Source organism: Melozone crissalis, unplaced genomic scaffold (assembly GCF_028551555.1).
Source record: "Melozone crissalis strain CALT ecotype California unplaced genomic scaffold, PUWL_Pcris_2 ptg000034l_1, whole genome shotgun sequence".
Lineage (NCBI taxonomy): Eukaryota > Metazoa > Chordata > Aves > Passeriformes > Passerellidae > Melozone > Melozone crissalis.
The window spans coordinates 9029625-9045987 of record NW_026535812.1 but is presented as its reverse complement, the minus strand read 5'-3'; the positions used below and the strand labels follow the sequence as shown (position 1 = coordinate 9045987).

General features: G+C 37.5%; 1 protein-coding gene across 1 annotated transcript in view; it reads left to right on the top strand.

Annotated features, from left to right (window-relative positions):
- The window catches only part of FARSB (phenylalanyl-tRNA synthetase subunit beta), a 35006-nt gene that overhangs the window by 4379 nt on the left and 14264 nt on the right, over window positions 1-16363 (top strand). Inside the window, exons 7-16 of the mRNA XM_054283048.1 lie at window positions 91-199; window positions 2440-2510; window positions 3822-3883; window positions 3977-4028; window positions 5551-5612; window positions 6027-6234; window positions 6658-6738; window positions 9709-9801; window positions 10629-10746; window positions 15901-16053. Of these exons, the coding sequence (XP_054139023.1) occupies window positions 91-199; window positions 2440-2510; window positions 3822-3883; window positions 3977-4028; window positions 5551-5612; window positions 6027-6234; window positions 6658-6738; window positions 9709-9801; window positions 10629-10746; window positions 15901-16053 (1009 nt within the window). The remainder of the gene's footprint in view (window positions 1-90; window positions 200-2439; window positions 2511-3821; window positions 3884-3976; window positions 4029-5550; window positions 5613-6026; window positions 6235-6657; window positions 6739-9708; window positions 9802-10628; window positions 10747-15900; window positions 16054-16363) is intronic.

Genomic DNA, 16363 nt, shown 5'->3' with positions numbered 1-16363 from the left:
CACCCCTTAATCACTCCCCAAAGGATTGTGGCTCTGTGGAAGTTCACCTGTGAGCAGAAGGGGAGTTCAGTTTGTGCTTTGTTCCTCCAGACTGACAGCCACCTTCGGCACTACCTGCCCCTGATTGAAAACAAGCCACGTTACCCTGTCATTTATGACAGCAATGGGGTTGTTCTGTCCATGCCACCAATCATCAATGGTAAGATTAATTTGTGACTGCTCTGTACTGTTACTGCTGTTTTGTGTGTGAATTGGTGCCTGACAGAAATGCTGATGTGCCATAGGGATTATTATGTTTTCTTAAAATTGTTTCACTTACAATTTCCTAAGTCTTCTTTCCTTCTTTCAGTTTAAAGATAGTAAGGTTTTTTGCTCCCTCCCTAAGCTTCTAGTGCTCGTTTTTCTCATCTTCATCAGAAGGGTGTAAAAATTATACTGCAAACCTCTGCATTGTGATTCTCATGCTCTTCCCCAACTCAACAAAGTTCCTTGTGACAGGAATTTTTGTTATGAAAGCATTTTTTTAAGCTAAAAGAAGCCAGCAATCAGTTATTTTGTAAACTGGTAACTGCAACTTTGTACTCCATTTTATGAGGTCACAGCAGGGAACTTACCAGCAATGGGAACTAGTTTTTTATGACTCCTATTGTTATCACACTAAGTGATTTCAGAAGACTTTAATTTCTTAAAAAGAAAAAATTGGTCTTGACCTTTTTTTTTGCATTGTTTCTAAATATGGGTTTCCTCTGAATGCAAAAGAAACCATGGGTGATTTTTGAGAACCAGGTTTACTGCAGCCCTTTAATGACATGTCAAGAATTACTTGTTAAGAAAGATAATTCAGTATGTCTGTATACTGAAATATAGGTGAGGAATCAGTAAATTTCCCTGCACCGACCAATAAATCTGCAGTGATAATCTGTTTGGATGTATGCTTCCTAATAGACCTTATCCAGCTAACCCAAATCTTCTTAAAAGGCAGCTCAAACTCTCTGGCAGAGACTGTAACAGTAACTGTTCTGAATTGAAGATGCTGTCAACCACTGTGCCTGATCCTTCTTTGTTAAGCTCATTCCAGTTTGGGGGTGCTTCATGTATGAGCACTGCATATTGGTTATATTTTACCAATTAAAAAGGTTGAGCTAAATTTAACACCTGCCTCTGCTTTAGAGAACAGTATCTAAGTGAGGTTTCCAGGTCAGAGGTGCTTTTTAAACAGATAATGCAAGGTAAACATCTGAATTGGTTGCTTGGATTATCTACAAGCACTGAAGTGAAGGCTTGTGTTTGCTTTGAAGGGAGTCCAGAGATGCTGACTACATTCCATGTGCAAAGAGACAGCACAGCTGTAAGGGAGGACAAGGTCCCTCAGTCCTGAGCTCTCTTCTGCACCTAACTCCCAGTCTGTCTGTGACCTCATTTCCCAGTAGGAAACTAAACCAGAGAAGCTAAGTCAGGGTGAAACAAAGCAAGCAGGAATTCCTTTGTATATCCTAGTGTTTTCTTTGACTCTGGTGCAGCTGCACTAATGAATGGTGCAAGGAAAGGCAAGGAGGACAAAGAGGCTGGATTTGACATGATCCCACATGGATCTAGGACTGTGTGTGCCCATTCCTGCGTGGTTCCCAGCCATGGATTCACTCCAGGTGGGCACTGCCCATCTGTGCCTAACAGGCAGAATGAGATCTCTGTACAGCTGCTCCAGACTGCTTGTGCCTTACTAACAGACCCCACTTTTGTAGGGAACCATCTGCTGGGGACCTTCACATCCAGTTTGCAAAAGAGACACTTCAGGTGCTTCTTCCAGACAAGAAAATTTTTGAGTCCAACGGGGATGTGCTTTGGTTATGCACACATCATAACTCCCAGTACAGACAAAGCAAATTCATGCCTAGAAGGGACCCATACTAGGACCTAAATCACCACAACAGAGCAACCTTTAGGGTATCAGCAGACAGTGTCAGGAGAGCACAGAATGACTATTGATAGTCATTAGTCTAAATCACTTTTTAAAACCCATTTAATTTGTTCCTGCCCAAGGAAGTGACATAGATCACACATGTGATGGGAATGTGGGACTAAGCCCAGGGAAGATGGGATGCTGTGGCAGTGCAGAGCCCTTTGCTAACAGCAGATGGCCACTGTTCTGTTAGCTGGCTTTCCCAGCTGGCTGCCAGGATACTGAAGATCCCTGTGTCTTGCAATATGAAGCATAATCCAGTCAGTGTGTCTGATCTGCCTTTTTCCTATTCTTTGATTCATAAATTCAAATATAAAAAGAGCTGCAATTCTGCCAACAACTGTGAATGTTGGTGCAGTAGATAGTGGCTTTTTTAAGCTGTGGAAAATGACAGTGATCTTTCTGACACAAAATCAGTATCAGTGCTATTGCAATAAAACTAATATTTCTTAACATGTTTTTGTTTTCACATGTTTTAGGAGATCATACAAAAATAACGCTAAATACCAGAAATGTGTTTATTGAATGTACAGGCACAGATATTACCAAGGTAAATTAATCTTTCCTGCTTTTGATATGCTTTAAAATAATTGTTTTCCCTTTGGATAATAGAGCTCCAATACAAAGACCTACATCCAAAGGCATTTACTGTAAGGAGCCAGCCTTCCAATGCAAAAATTGTAGGACAGTGGAATTCTCTGGAAACAGTTTCAGGCTTGCTCTATAGACAGCATTGTGTTTTCACTAAATTTTGATTTTACTGTATCTTTGTGTTGACACTAAGTGTTCGGCTTGTATGAGAAAATAATTCAAGTAAATTAGAGACTGTTTGTTCTTTTTGAGCACTTTTTCTAAATCTGAAAGACTTAGAAAAGAGTAAAATTTACTAAGACTTCCTGTTTTGGCAGAATACTATTTGTAAAGATTCATTTTGTCTCCTACTGAAAATTTGGGCTGAGGGAAGAAAGACAAGGATTTTTCTACTTAGTTATCTTTATCAAGCAGGGATGCCATGCAAATAATTGCTAAATTCAAGTCTTTCCATATGCAAATTCTGTAACTCAAAGCTGAAGCATGAAAGGCATGGAGCTATAATTGCCTGTTCTTGAATATGGGTTGTGCATTCATTGATAGTTTCCTAAAGTGTGTAACTTCATGCTTAACAGCAAAACTGCTTTTAACTTACTCTACTACAAAATGGTATGTTAACAACACAAATAATTTTGCATGTTGAGGAGTGGCTTCTAAGCAAACTAATAAGTAAGCATTTCTTGCTACTGCTTGTCTTGATAGTAAAAATAAAATGTTGTTCTTTTACATGAAGGAAATTACACTGTCAGGCATCAAAAAAAACCCTTTGTGGATTGAGAAGTTCATCTGAATCTCATTATTACATTTCATTATACTAATCTATTAAAATATTAACTTTAAAACAAAAAAATTTGCAAATGAGGTTATTTGATAATATATTGTTAAGCAATGCAGTCCTTCAGCCTCTCCATTCTCACTTGAACTTCAGTGAAATTACTAACTAGACAGGTTAGGAAGACCCAGTTCCAAATGGTAATAAAAACCCTGTGTTTCTAAAGAGCAGTTTAGAAAAGATACACAAAGGTTTTGTATCTTCTTGTATCTTGTATTTTCAGAACCTTGAAAATCAGATTTTCAAGCTTTTGCACAAATGTCTGCATCAGAAGGAAAATTTTTTTAAAATTCAGTCTAATATTCTAGACTGCTAGGAAATTAGAATAGAATGAAGAGGGTGTAAGATGAGATATTTTCCCTGTTTCTTGTTAAGATATTTTGTCTACTTCAACACAAATAGATGACAAATTTTAATGTGATTATGTTTGTTTTTTAGGCAAAAATTGTTCTTGATATTATAGTCACGATGTTCAGTGAATATTGTGAGAAGCCATTCACGTGAGTATAAGTCTCCAGGGCCACATGTTTGTAAATCTCCACATTTGGGCCATGTGTTACAACCAGTTTTACATAAATTTTTCTCTCTCTCAGTGTTGAAGCAGTGGAAGTGGTTTATCCCAATGGGAAGACCCACATCTATCCGGTAAGCACAGCACGAGGATATCTCTGTGTCCTTAGGGAGAGGGCTGATTTACACAAAGTCTGGGAACAGTGACATTGTTTTCTTTTCCTGCTATGGCAACATCTGCTGGTTCTGAGGTGTAGTGTAAAAACCCAGTGAGTCAGAACCTCCTCTAACCCCACAAAAAATAACGCCAGCTCCAGCTTCTCCTTGTCAAGGAAAGTAATTTTGAAGCTCCATTGAATTATGATGAGGTTAAAAAAAACACTATTATGGTGTAGCATGTCTGTGAAGGAACTTTTTCAGGAACAAGTAAAGATTGCAATCAAAGGTCATCATCTGCGTCTAAAGCTTTTAAATCCTACATGTTCCAAATCAGGAAAAATGAATGCAGGAAGATATCTTTAAGCCTATGGACAACTGAAATCAGCCTCAGCATAATGTACTTATCAGATCTGGAAGCTTTAATGCCCTTCTGTTGAAATAACCTTGTAACACTGCATTTTTCAGTCTCTCACTTTACAGACACCAACTATGTAAAGGTCTAAAAAGCAAAATATTGACTTCAAGTTCAGTTCAGAGCCCCAGACAGATCTGTTCACAGTAATGCAGTCTTACATTTTTATTCTCTTAATAAGTATAAAGAAAGCAATTCCTCCTGTTTCCTGAAAGTAACTGAAGACAGAGTTGAACTCTGGTTATGAACTGTGAACTCTGAGTTATGAACTCTGGTTGAGTTCATAAAATCAGATACACCAAGGGAGTACAAATTGTTTAGAGGGAAAGAAACTTTTTTTTTTGCTGAGAGGTTTTCTAGTGTCATTTTAGCTTTTTCTTTTCTCAACGTCAGTTTTAATCACCAGAGGAAATATGTAGAATCCTGAAAAGATATCCAACAAAATATAAATTTCTGCAGTAACCAAAGAGCTTCCCTAGATAAAAACCCACGAGTTTCAGATGCTGTGTTTTTTAAGGATTTGTATATCAAGAGGATTAGAAAAACACAGAAGACATAAATACATATAAAATATCTTCCTTAAATACATTGCACACTTGCTAAGTAAAATACTGGTAGGTATTTGTGTGCCAATAAGGAAATAGAAAGTTTTCCTTCCTTTTCCTCTTAAAGGTCATTTGATCTGTACAAGACCATGAGATCTCATGCATGACCATTCTCTGCTTTAGGGCTTTGACTTAGGATGAACTCACCAGAAACTTTCAGTGACTCTGATACTTGCATATATCAGGAATTATCGGAAGTTTCAATAACAGGGATTTCATGCTGCATTCACCCTTCCAGCTTAACCAAGAACAGCTTTTGTATCACATACTAGAGTATATTTTCAACAGTCCTGTTCACTTTAGAATGCTAAATATATCTTAATATTCCACATTTGTCTTCTGTGGGTGTCATTCTAGTATAGAAATTAGAAGCTAGATTACTGAGATTGAATCCTCTCAGGTAGAAATAGCAGGCACTGTATATGTATATTAAAATTTGTATATGTAATATGTATATTAAAATCTTTGTCTTTCTTTTTAGGAGCTGGCTTATCGAACAGAGAAGGTGAAACCTGAATACATTAACAAGAAAGTAGGAATCAGGTGTGTTACTGCAAATTAAAACAGTTTTTATTAACCATGACAAAGGTACTAGAAGACATTGATTATTGGATTATTTTTAAAATATTCAGACTTTGTGATTTTTTTTTTAATTTATCAAAAATTCAGGGGTTATCTTGGGTAATTAGATTGACTCTGTAACAGAGTTCCCTGCTTTCAGAGAAAGTGAATGATTCTTTATGGCTTCCCACAACTGTCATGAAGTAAAGGAAAATGACCATCTCATGAATGAGAATCTGAGCTGGTTCTGTTTGAATGCTAAATCTGTGTACAGTCCATAAAGCACTTACAGATTGTCCAGGATATGAGGCAATGCCGAAAAAACACTGATTACTTTACAAAACCAGTCAATACATTGCAAAATCCATAAATTACCACTCTCTTGTTTTGTTTCAGTGAAACTCCATCAAGCCTGGCAAAGCTGCTGACTAGGATGTGTTTGAAGTCCCACGTCACAGGGAATGGGAACCATCTAGAGGTTGAAATCCCTCCTACCAGAGCAGACATTATCCATGCCTGTGATATCGTAGAAGATGCAGCAATAGCTTATGGTTATAACAACATTCAGATGCTGATCCCGAAAACGTACACCATAGCTAATCAAGTAAGATTGCCCCTTCAAATGAATGCTCTGTTGTCAGTAAATGACTGCTGCATGCCAGAAGGGCTTTGGGGAAAACAGAACCTAGGAATTAAATATTTTGACATGCTTTGCCTTGAGAAGTATTTACCATGGATGGGATACAAAACAGATGCCCCGCTGATTTGAATAAGTCTAAGACCAGTGGTTGCTGGTACTTGAAAAAAGACAGGGTTTAAGTAGGGAACCCGTATTAAATCTCTAATTGGGAGATTCATTTCCTCAGGCAAGCCTAAAGGCAGCTGGCTAATGCTTTCAAAAATTTTAAGCACACAAGCATAGTCCCTCCCTAGTGAATTCACCATCATGTAACAGGCAGAATCACCTCGGGAAAGAATAGCAAAATGCTTTTAGATGGAAGCTGAAAACTGTTTTGTTTCATTTTAGCTCCCCCTCAATAAGCTTGCAGAACTTCTGAGGCTGGACTTGGCAGCTGCTGGATTCACTGAAGCACTCACTTTTGCCCTGGTATATTACATTGATTTCATATTTTTCTTAACTGCATGTTTGAACAGTGATGCAATCAGAACTGCAGAGGGTGGTCTGAGGATATGTTATTGTATAAATGTATCAGTATCATCCAGTGCTGTTTTGGCAGCTGATTGTTTACTAGGGCTTTGGAATCACAGTATAATATTTGGAGAGTTTGTAGGTCAGAGAAATTAAATGAGTCACTGTTAATGTGGTATGCAGTTCTAAGTATAGAGAGGGAAATAGCTGCTGAAGGACTGGTTTAAGTTTAACTTGATAGGATGAAATTGTAAGACAGCAAATCTCTCTCAAGACTTTGGTCACCAGATGTGAAATTCATCATAATTCAATAATCTGGAAAAACAACATGAAAATTTAGTACTTTCTGGTGGGTATTCTACAGTGTATTGAGATTTACCTATTTCTGTATTTTTCTTTAGTACTGTCACTTGCCCACGATTCTTTTGCAATCAGTCTGCAAAGAGCTTATTTTAAGAATACTCATTAAAAAGTTACATTATACAGACACTAGGGGGACATGCTTTTTAAATTTCACCACAGGTAGGGTTTTGAATAAAGATAACAAATAGATATATGGTACATAGATAAATATAGATAAAAAATATAGCATTGTTATCACTAGTTTTTGGTGTTCTTTATTACAGCCATGCCAGTAGTCTTTGACCAAGAATTAGGACTCTGCAGCAGCAAGTGCCACTCTGGTACTAACTGATGCCATAATTTGTACTATGTCAATTATACAGCATGATAATGTGCTAAAACAGAATGTACAGCAGGAAACATCTTTGTCATGGCCACTTGCTCATACCCCTTAGCTGTGAACTGGATCAGAGCACCTGATCTGCTCTTAAAAACAAACAAGTTAAATATGCTCCTATGCCCTCCAAATGTATGTGGTAACTGTCCCTGTATGGAGACTGGCATAGGCAGCTATGGAAAATACAATATACATTTTTAAAAATCCTTTCTGTTGCAAGATCAAAGCCTTTGCCTAAATGTCCAGTTTGTGCACATTTTAGCATATGGGGAGCTACCATCACATATTCTATTAAAAATCTCTGTGGAACTTCCCAACTTCTTCCTGAACCTAAAACTTACTAGATGGCCAGAGGTATAAATCCTTGAAAGTACACAACCTCTTAAGAGAGAATGATCTGCTCACAGATATTTTTTTACTAATTTACTCAAATATTTTAAGATGCAGAATTTCAGGCTCCTAAAAGACTTCTGGTAGTTGAAAGGTTCAGATATTGCAACCACATTTGCTAATTTGAATGGACTGAATAAAATTTTAACACCTTCAGATTTCACAGAGCTTCAAAAGCAAAATTTGGTCTCATTCTGAAAAATATATTCCGGTTTTAATATTTGGTTATTAACTCATTTAAGTAACCAGGACAATAATTAGTATTGTGCTGCAGTGCTAATATCTGACAGAGGTATTCAGGCCTGTGGTTACTACCATGTTGAGGCAATAGTACATATAGTCAGTTTTTAAAGTTTTTCTTTATTCATTAATATTATAATCCAAAATTAATATTTCCTAATTCATTATTAGTTTTTGAGTGCTGCACTCTTACTTGATTCTTTGAACACATAGTTCATTTTTTTCAGCACCAGAAAGGTTATATGTCTATTCCTATAAATAGGAATATTTAATACATTACATTGCTACAACTGAGAACCTTCATGAACTGCAACAGCAGAATTTTGAAGGTCATGCAGTGTGTCATGGTATCACATTTCCTATTTGTATTTCTGCTGTGGCAGGATAAAACTCACAGTCTGAGTGACACTTATTTAAGTGAGGCTTAGGACTTTGATATAATTTATACTACAACATTCTGTACCCCAATCTTATATGACAAACACTCTTTATGTATTTTTGCACTCAGTCTATTTCTTGGATAGAGCCCAAAGTTACACTTTTACACAATAATGTTGCCTTCTGTGAGGAGCTCCAGTTTAGCCAGAATCCATGTAGTTAAATCACAGTAACATGCTGAAGTTTAGGTACACATCTGTAAACTGTTTAACACAGTTCTCTTCTCCTAAATTCAGCATTCCTTGTGTTATTTGGGATTTTTAAAAATGATTATTCAATAATCCACTTTTTCAGATGGTATCATCTGCTCATTTTTCTCACAGTTGGTGTATCAACACACTGTGTGAGTGCTGCCAGTGCAAAGGGAACACTTCTGGGAGCCTGCAGTACACAAGCAAATCCTCAATTCCATGCCTAGTCTGCTACTGGTTTCTTTATTACTCTAATAAAGCTATAAATTCTGGAAATCTGAAGTGTGGATCTTAGAAGTAGCATCTATTGCAGTATGTGCACAATATGCGTTCAGTTTATCACTGATAAACTGAATGCATATTGTTTTACTGACCAGCTTCAAAATACACCTTTAGAATAGAGGCTTTAAAAGCACTTCAGCCCCCAAAATTGAACAAACTACAAGAATCTTATATACAGCTCTGAAAACTGAAGACTTGGCCTTACAAGCTGTTTTTCATAGACAGTATTGTACTTTATGTAAGTGTCCCTGAAGGGATTGTTTTACTTTGTTTGAAAGAACAGATACCAGTCCCTCAGTAAGTGCTATTTTCAGAATAAAATACTTCACCCATTGCAAGTCAGGCTGCAGAATCTGAGCCTGTTTTTAAAATAAATTATAACAATCCATGACAGAAGCCTAAATAAACACTTGCTTTTTTTTTTTAACCCATCTTAATTTTATTCAGTAATTAACACTTATAAATAAGACTAAGTAGACAAACTGGTTTAAGGCTGGGGCTTAATTTGTATTATGAGTGTTACGTGTGAGAGGCTGTATTATGGGGCAGTGCTACAATTCTATTGTTCATTCTTGAGATCAGATTTCATCATTGGCTTGCTGTCTATTTTAACCACTTGACCTTGATATGTTTTTGTCTGATTTTCAGTGTTCTCAAGAAGATATTGCAGATAAACTTCGCACGGACATCTCTGCAACAAACGCCGTGCGCATAGCAAACCCCAAAACAGCAGAATTTCAGGTGACATCATTTACACTCTGAGAGCAATATTGTCATGGGTTCTGTATTTAAAAAGGAGAGAAAGGAACCTACAGGAAATAAAATTTATAAACTATAAGCTGCATTTCCTGCATTAAAGAGCTTGTGTATATTTATGTGCTGAATGTGTCATTTTCTGTTACTGCACTGAGAAGTCTTTCTTCTGCTGTGAAGTACTATCAGCTTTTCAAAAGGAAAAGTACCATGCTCTATGTGGCAAAACTGAGCAGTCTTTTTCAGAAAATCCCAGATGGTTGATCAGCTCCCTTATCTAAAAACCTATTCAGCATAGAAGGAACTATTAGACTTGGCAATCTCTAAACATCTTGAGCTTTGGGTAGGAAACATTTGGGTTGTTTGTTTTTAAATATTGAGCATTATTACTCTTGGTTTGTTTTTTTTAATTCTGTGATGCTCTAAGTATTTTAATACTTCTTTCTAGATCATTTGATCTTAGCTAAAGCAAACTTAGAATTTGCCTTTTGTATAAGTGAGAGTAAATGTATGGGAATTTTTTTCACTTTCTGTATTTTTTTTATGCTGCACTGCAACTCAGCCACCTGTGAAATGATACCAGTTCATAAGTTCACATATAAACTCTTTGAGAAAATGCAATATATAAAATATGGAGAGAACGTACATTTCCATGTTTAAAAATTCTAAATCAAAGTTGCTTAAACATAAGAGATAAGTGCAGTATTTGCATTCGACTACTTTTAAATTCTTGTTATGAATGGACAAAACAAAAAAGAAGAAAACTAGAAATTTTGGAAGGTATTTGACTTGCAGCATCTCTGTTTGTCCTGCAGGTGGCACGTACAACCCTCCTTCCTGGGCTGCTGAAAACTATTGCTGCCAACAGAAAGATGCCCTTGCCTCTCAAACTCTTTGAGATTTCTGACATTGTAGTAAAAGATCCTAATACAGGTAAGAAGAGAAGGTTCCTCAAAATCTTTGATAATGGAAATACATTAACATACCAAATAGCAATAGTAAAGGAAATCTGTATTTCCTTTAAAATAGGCATTTCCATAATAATAGTAATTCCATACTACATTTGTATTAATGTGCACAGCACAAGGTTTAAGAGCTTGGTTTTCAGGCTCGATTTTAGAGTGGCTGGAAACATTGCTCATTTTAGATGCTCTCTCAAAACTACAAGGAGATACACTGCAACTGCTTTTAGGTATCTAAATATTCATGAAAATCTGTCACAGATACTGAAGAACTGCAAGCATAAACAAGACTAAAAAAAATAATCTGCTCTAAATTTTTGTTGCTCTTAATCTAGTGCTCCTTCGTATTCTTATCAGGAATGTACTTGGTATTCTTATCAGGGATGTATCTCATGAGAGAACCTGCTGGCAGTGTTTGCAAGGGGCACCATCCCTGGAAAGCAGAAATACCAGAGGCATTTTGCTGGTACAGTTCTAGAGCCTGCTTAGGCCACTGCAGTCATGTGCAGGGCTGTGCCAGCTGGAGAGCAGAATGTCTCCAGCCTGGGAAGAGCAGGTTTTATTTCTAGGCAGATTCTATAGATATCAGTTATTCAGGGGAAGATTTTGGGGTCAGTGTGTCTCAACAGGAATCCCTTTTCCATCATCCTTAAACAGGATTGCTTGTGTTTGTTCTCCCAAATTATTTTCTGAGAAGCTGATAACTGATATGAAGAATGAGATTGGTAGCAGAGATACAGGGTAGAGAATGGAAAAGTCTGTGTAAAAAACTGTATTCATAAATAAAAAGCTCCACAGTATAAAGTTTCCTCTCTCATTAATAAAATTATTATCCTTATTTTTCTACTTCATCCAGCTATGCTCAGAAAGCATGGCTGCCCTAACCATGTAGCCTTAATTGTTGTAAGTGAAACAGGCAAAGCAGCTGGTTCACTTTCCAAAAGCCTCAGTGAAATCCCTCCTGTGTTTTGGGGCCTCTTTGCACTGATTTCACTGCATGTGGTCAAAATTTCAAATTACCTTTATCTGGAAAAATATATCACAGTAAAATGAACTGTAGAAACAGATTTTTAAATGTTAAAAATTAGCCTAAATGTTACTGATTCAATTCTTTCTCTATGGTATATTGAGAGAAAAGGAGTGCCCAAGAATTTTGGGAGGAGTTGAATGAAGTTTTGCCTCAGTAAAAAGGCTGACATTACTTTAAATTCAGTGGTAGCAATGGTTCTGGTGTTTCATTATCTAGTCTCAGATTTTAATGGTGGTGTTTTAAGTATCTGGAATCTGCAAACCAAAGTTTTATATAAGGCCTAAACAAAATGGCAAGTAAATTGCCTTGGTGATGAATTTATTTGGTAGATTACCTTTTTTCCTTTTTGAAGGAAAAAAGAGCCTTGCCAAGCAAAACAAGCAGCTTTAGCAAACCATGTAGGCTCTTTTTTATTAAATACAGACAGTTTGGTGGTGCAGCTCATTCCTTGTTGGGCATGCAGTTAGCTAGAATGCAAAAAACGTGGGACAGATGGCAGAATAGCATCAGCATTCTTTAGAACCAAGAGTGGGGCTGTTTATCTTGGACTAAGGAGCACATTTACTCTGGCATTATAAAGCTGATGACTTAAATTGTTAATTTTATTTCAGGTTTGTCAAGTGCAGCTCTTGAAAGCTTTCATTTATGTAGATGGCTGCTTAACAGTTTTATAAAGAATGATTTTAGGGTGTACTTAATTTTGATGGGAATCATTGCAACAGACAAAGACTTCTGAGGCAGCAGCTTTGTGCTGTCTGCTCTTGGGCAGCCCTCTCATGGACTGAGCCCTTGCAGACTGTGAGCAGTATCTGAAATGGGTTTTAATCTTGTGTTTAGAATCATTACTGTCTTCCCCAAATTGACTTCCAAAATTAACCTTGCCTAATAAAAAGTTTGGAGGTGGGAGGTGGTGGAGAAAGGCAAACATTGAAAATGTGGGGTTGTCCTCTCACATATGGAATGAGATTTCTTGCACAAGGCTTATGTCATCAGACTGGCTTAATTTAATTTTATTATTTCATGATTTTGGCATGCAGAATTCCCAATTAATAATTTCAAAAATACGGGTCAAAAGAGTACTGACATGAACTGTATTTGAAATGACATCTTGCAGTGATCCAGGTGTGAATGAACCAGCTCTTTTAAATACTCTGGGTTTTCATAAAGTACACAGAACTTGTGCTTACCAAGGTGAACTGAACATATTTCTCTTCAGACTTACCTGACACAAAGTTCTGCTGTATTAAATTAGCAAAATGTGTGACAGATTTAATATAACTAAATGGAACCAAATTTGAGCAAAAATGGTTTTTCTCAGGGCAGGAGGAAATGTGCTGATTTTGAATATGTTGCACAGCATTTGTGTGGGTAATTTGTAGCACTAGGTAATCACTTCTGTAGGATGGTTACACCAGTTTAGGGTATAAATCAACACCTTTACCACCAGGCCTAAGAGAGAATACCCTTTTTCTCACCACAACAAAAGAAATTAACCCATTAGAAAATCATCTCTGACCAATGATCTTGGAGAATCTGGCAAGCTTATGGTAGCACACATTTGCCACAACTTACATCATCTGTGAATACAGCTGCTGCCACCTTTTGAAGCATATTTCCAACTGTCTGGAAGTGTTGGTTTTCTGCAGAAAATAGTTTGGGAGGCTAAAAGACAAGTTTGCATGAGCAGGTGTCCCTTTTCAGATCACCAGGTCATTTTTCTGACGCAGCTCTAATTTTCAAGGGAGCAGTGTACAGCAGTGCTTTATCTTGCTCTGCACTCTTCTGGCTCACATATTCCTAAGCAGCTGCCCATCCTTTGGATTGTTTTTCAGCAGCATCCCCAGGAAGTGCTTTGAAGTCTCAGAAATATATACACACACATATATATTTATGTATAATTTGGGTTGACATACTTGGCAAGCTCACTTGAAAAATAGAAATGTTTCATGGCATGACATGAGAGCTCTTAAGTGACTTATAAAGAACTGAAGCATTTCTAACATCTGCCAGCTTTTGCCTACAAATCCCAGTATCTTTTTTCCTCCCTATCACTTGTGGTGAATGAACTTCCTCTGTTGTGATAGAACTCTGTAAAGGAGTAAATTTTATAACACTTGAAAGAAAACCCTTCCCTTTACCAAAGATTCCTAAAATTGAAAACATGAGGTATAAAAAATGTTGTGTATATTTATTTCTGATGCTTTAGTTAAGAACTCTGGTCTGAAGGGACCATTGACTATCTTAATCATAATGAAATTAAAATTCAGATAATTGTCACAACATCTGCTACCATAATTACTCACAAAATAAAGAAACCATTCTACTGAACCTCTAGTCCAAAGAACATGCTGTCTTAGGGAAGGAAAAACCACATTTTTCTGTTCTATTGCTCAGTATAACATGAAAATAAATTGTTGACCATCTATGACTGCACTACTTGTTGGTATCTTAGAGCTGGGAAACAGAGACACATGTGACACACAGAGAGCAGCCAGAGTGCTCAGACCCAAAAACAGACACTGCATTTACTGACATTTCCCCCCTGTAGCCTTTACTTTCCTGTGTTGCCATTATTCAGGATTGGATTCTCCAGCATTATTTAACACTGCACTTTATTATAATGACAGGAAAAAAACATTGAATGACAAATTGCAGACTTACTGCCTCAGTAAGTTCAGCTTTCAGTGACTGATGAGAGAACTTGCAGCTGTGGTACTGAGTAGCTGCCCTAGAAATTTTGAATGATTCCTGCCTCAAATAGGCTGAGCTTTCATCTTGTGTGTAGGCTCTGCTCCTGTGTTTTAACCTGTCTATTTCTGGTCACTTGATAAATGTTTTCCTGTTTAGTTCCTGACAGATTTTTTTGGCACTAAGTGTTTAGTTGGAGCAAATAAACAAGATGTAAATTTCATTTAATCTCTAATTTCTCATGTGGTAGATTCATGCCCTGCCTGTACCTCCAGGTTGTCAGGGCAGAAGCAGGAGAGCTGCTGAGGCAGAAGAGGGTAATGCTGCCAGAGGGCTCCCCTGCTCTGTGGCCAGGAACAGCTCAGGGATTTCCCAGCATAAATGTGATTCTTTGTAGTAAGAAGCAGTGGATTTATCAGCTATGGACCCCATCTGCCTCCTCAGAGCTGTGCAAACTCCTGGCATCCACAAAATCCTGTGGTGAAGAAGTTTCACTGCCTAACTCTATGCTGCCTGAAAAACCCATTCCTTTTCTTGTTTCTCTGAGCTTGGTTCCTGTTGACTTGATCCAAATGCTCAAAGCCATGATTAGGAAAGCCTCAAAAGCCCCACTAATCCCAGACAGTGTGCATTGCAGTGGGGTAGCCTCAGGGTACAAGTGTAACAACATGCTACTACATACTCATTCTGAAAATGAAAAAAAAAGGGAAACATTATGCTGAAATCAATAATGTCAGAAGACATAAGGAAGGGGTTTGACTCATGGATTTGTCCCAGGTGGGACATACTCATGTCACTGTCTTGAGTTTGTGCAGTGCAGCACATTTTTCATAATCACTTGGTTGCAGGGATGGCCAAGATGATCCCAGAGAGCATCAGTTGTGATTTGGGAACCTCTATCAATTAAAAACTTTTCACAGATCCTCATGCTAACATTATTACACTCATTTCAGGTTGTGGGCTGGTTGTTTTGTGCTGGTAGTTGTTCTACAGCTGAGTTCTATAAATATTTAGCATCACAAGCTAATATATATTATATATATTCTCCATGCCTGCTGGATATTTACATTTTGGCTTGTCTATTTTAAATTTCAACACTTAGCTTTACACTTGGTACCTGCCATTGCATACAAGATCCTTGTATATAGCAACCCTCTTTCCTGCTCAAGGCATAGGGTACTTTAAATCTTTCTTTACATTTCTGACTGTGAGAGTCCAGTGGGTTAAAGAAATGCCATTATTTCCTCAGGCTACATTGCAGTCTGTCAGAGAAACCATTTTACATACTTATTTCTCCTTTCAGCCACAAGTGCCTCACAGGACAGAAGAAAAGTGATACAAAAGGCAAGGTTGGTTAGAAGTGTGATAAAGTTTCCCAGGTAACATAATTGCTTCCTTCTTCTGCAGATGTAGGGGCAAGAAACTACAGACATTTATGTGCTATTTATTACAACAAAAGCCCGGGCTTTGAGATCATCCATGGTTTGCTGGACAGAGTCATGCAGGTCCTGGAAGTACCACCAAATGAAGAGAATGGCTACACCATCAAGGCAGCTGAAGGTAAGGAAGAAAGAACTGCAGTGTACAGCTGAGGTTGTTGTGGAACTTAAATATTCCTCTACAATCTGAGGAGAATTTTTGGTTCTTCCCAGCTATAGAGACTAAGGATTAATATCATTATATGTGCTGTCATACTGCAGCATGATGGAGTGATAGTGACAAGGCATTGTCTGCATTCACTGATTGTAAAATGGGATTGCTGTCTTTGTGTGAGCTGCCCTGAGTAGCTTAATGTAGTTTGTGAGTTCACAGCTTTTCAAGGGAATTTATAATACAGCACATGCCCTGAGTTTCATGGGCTGCTTATAAT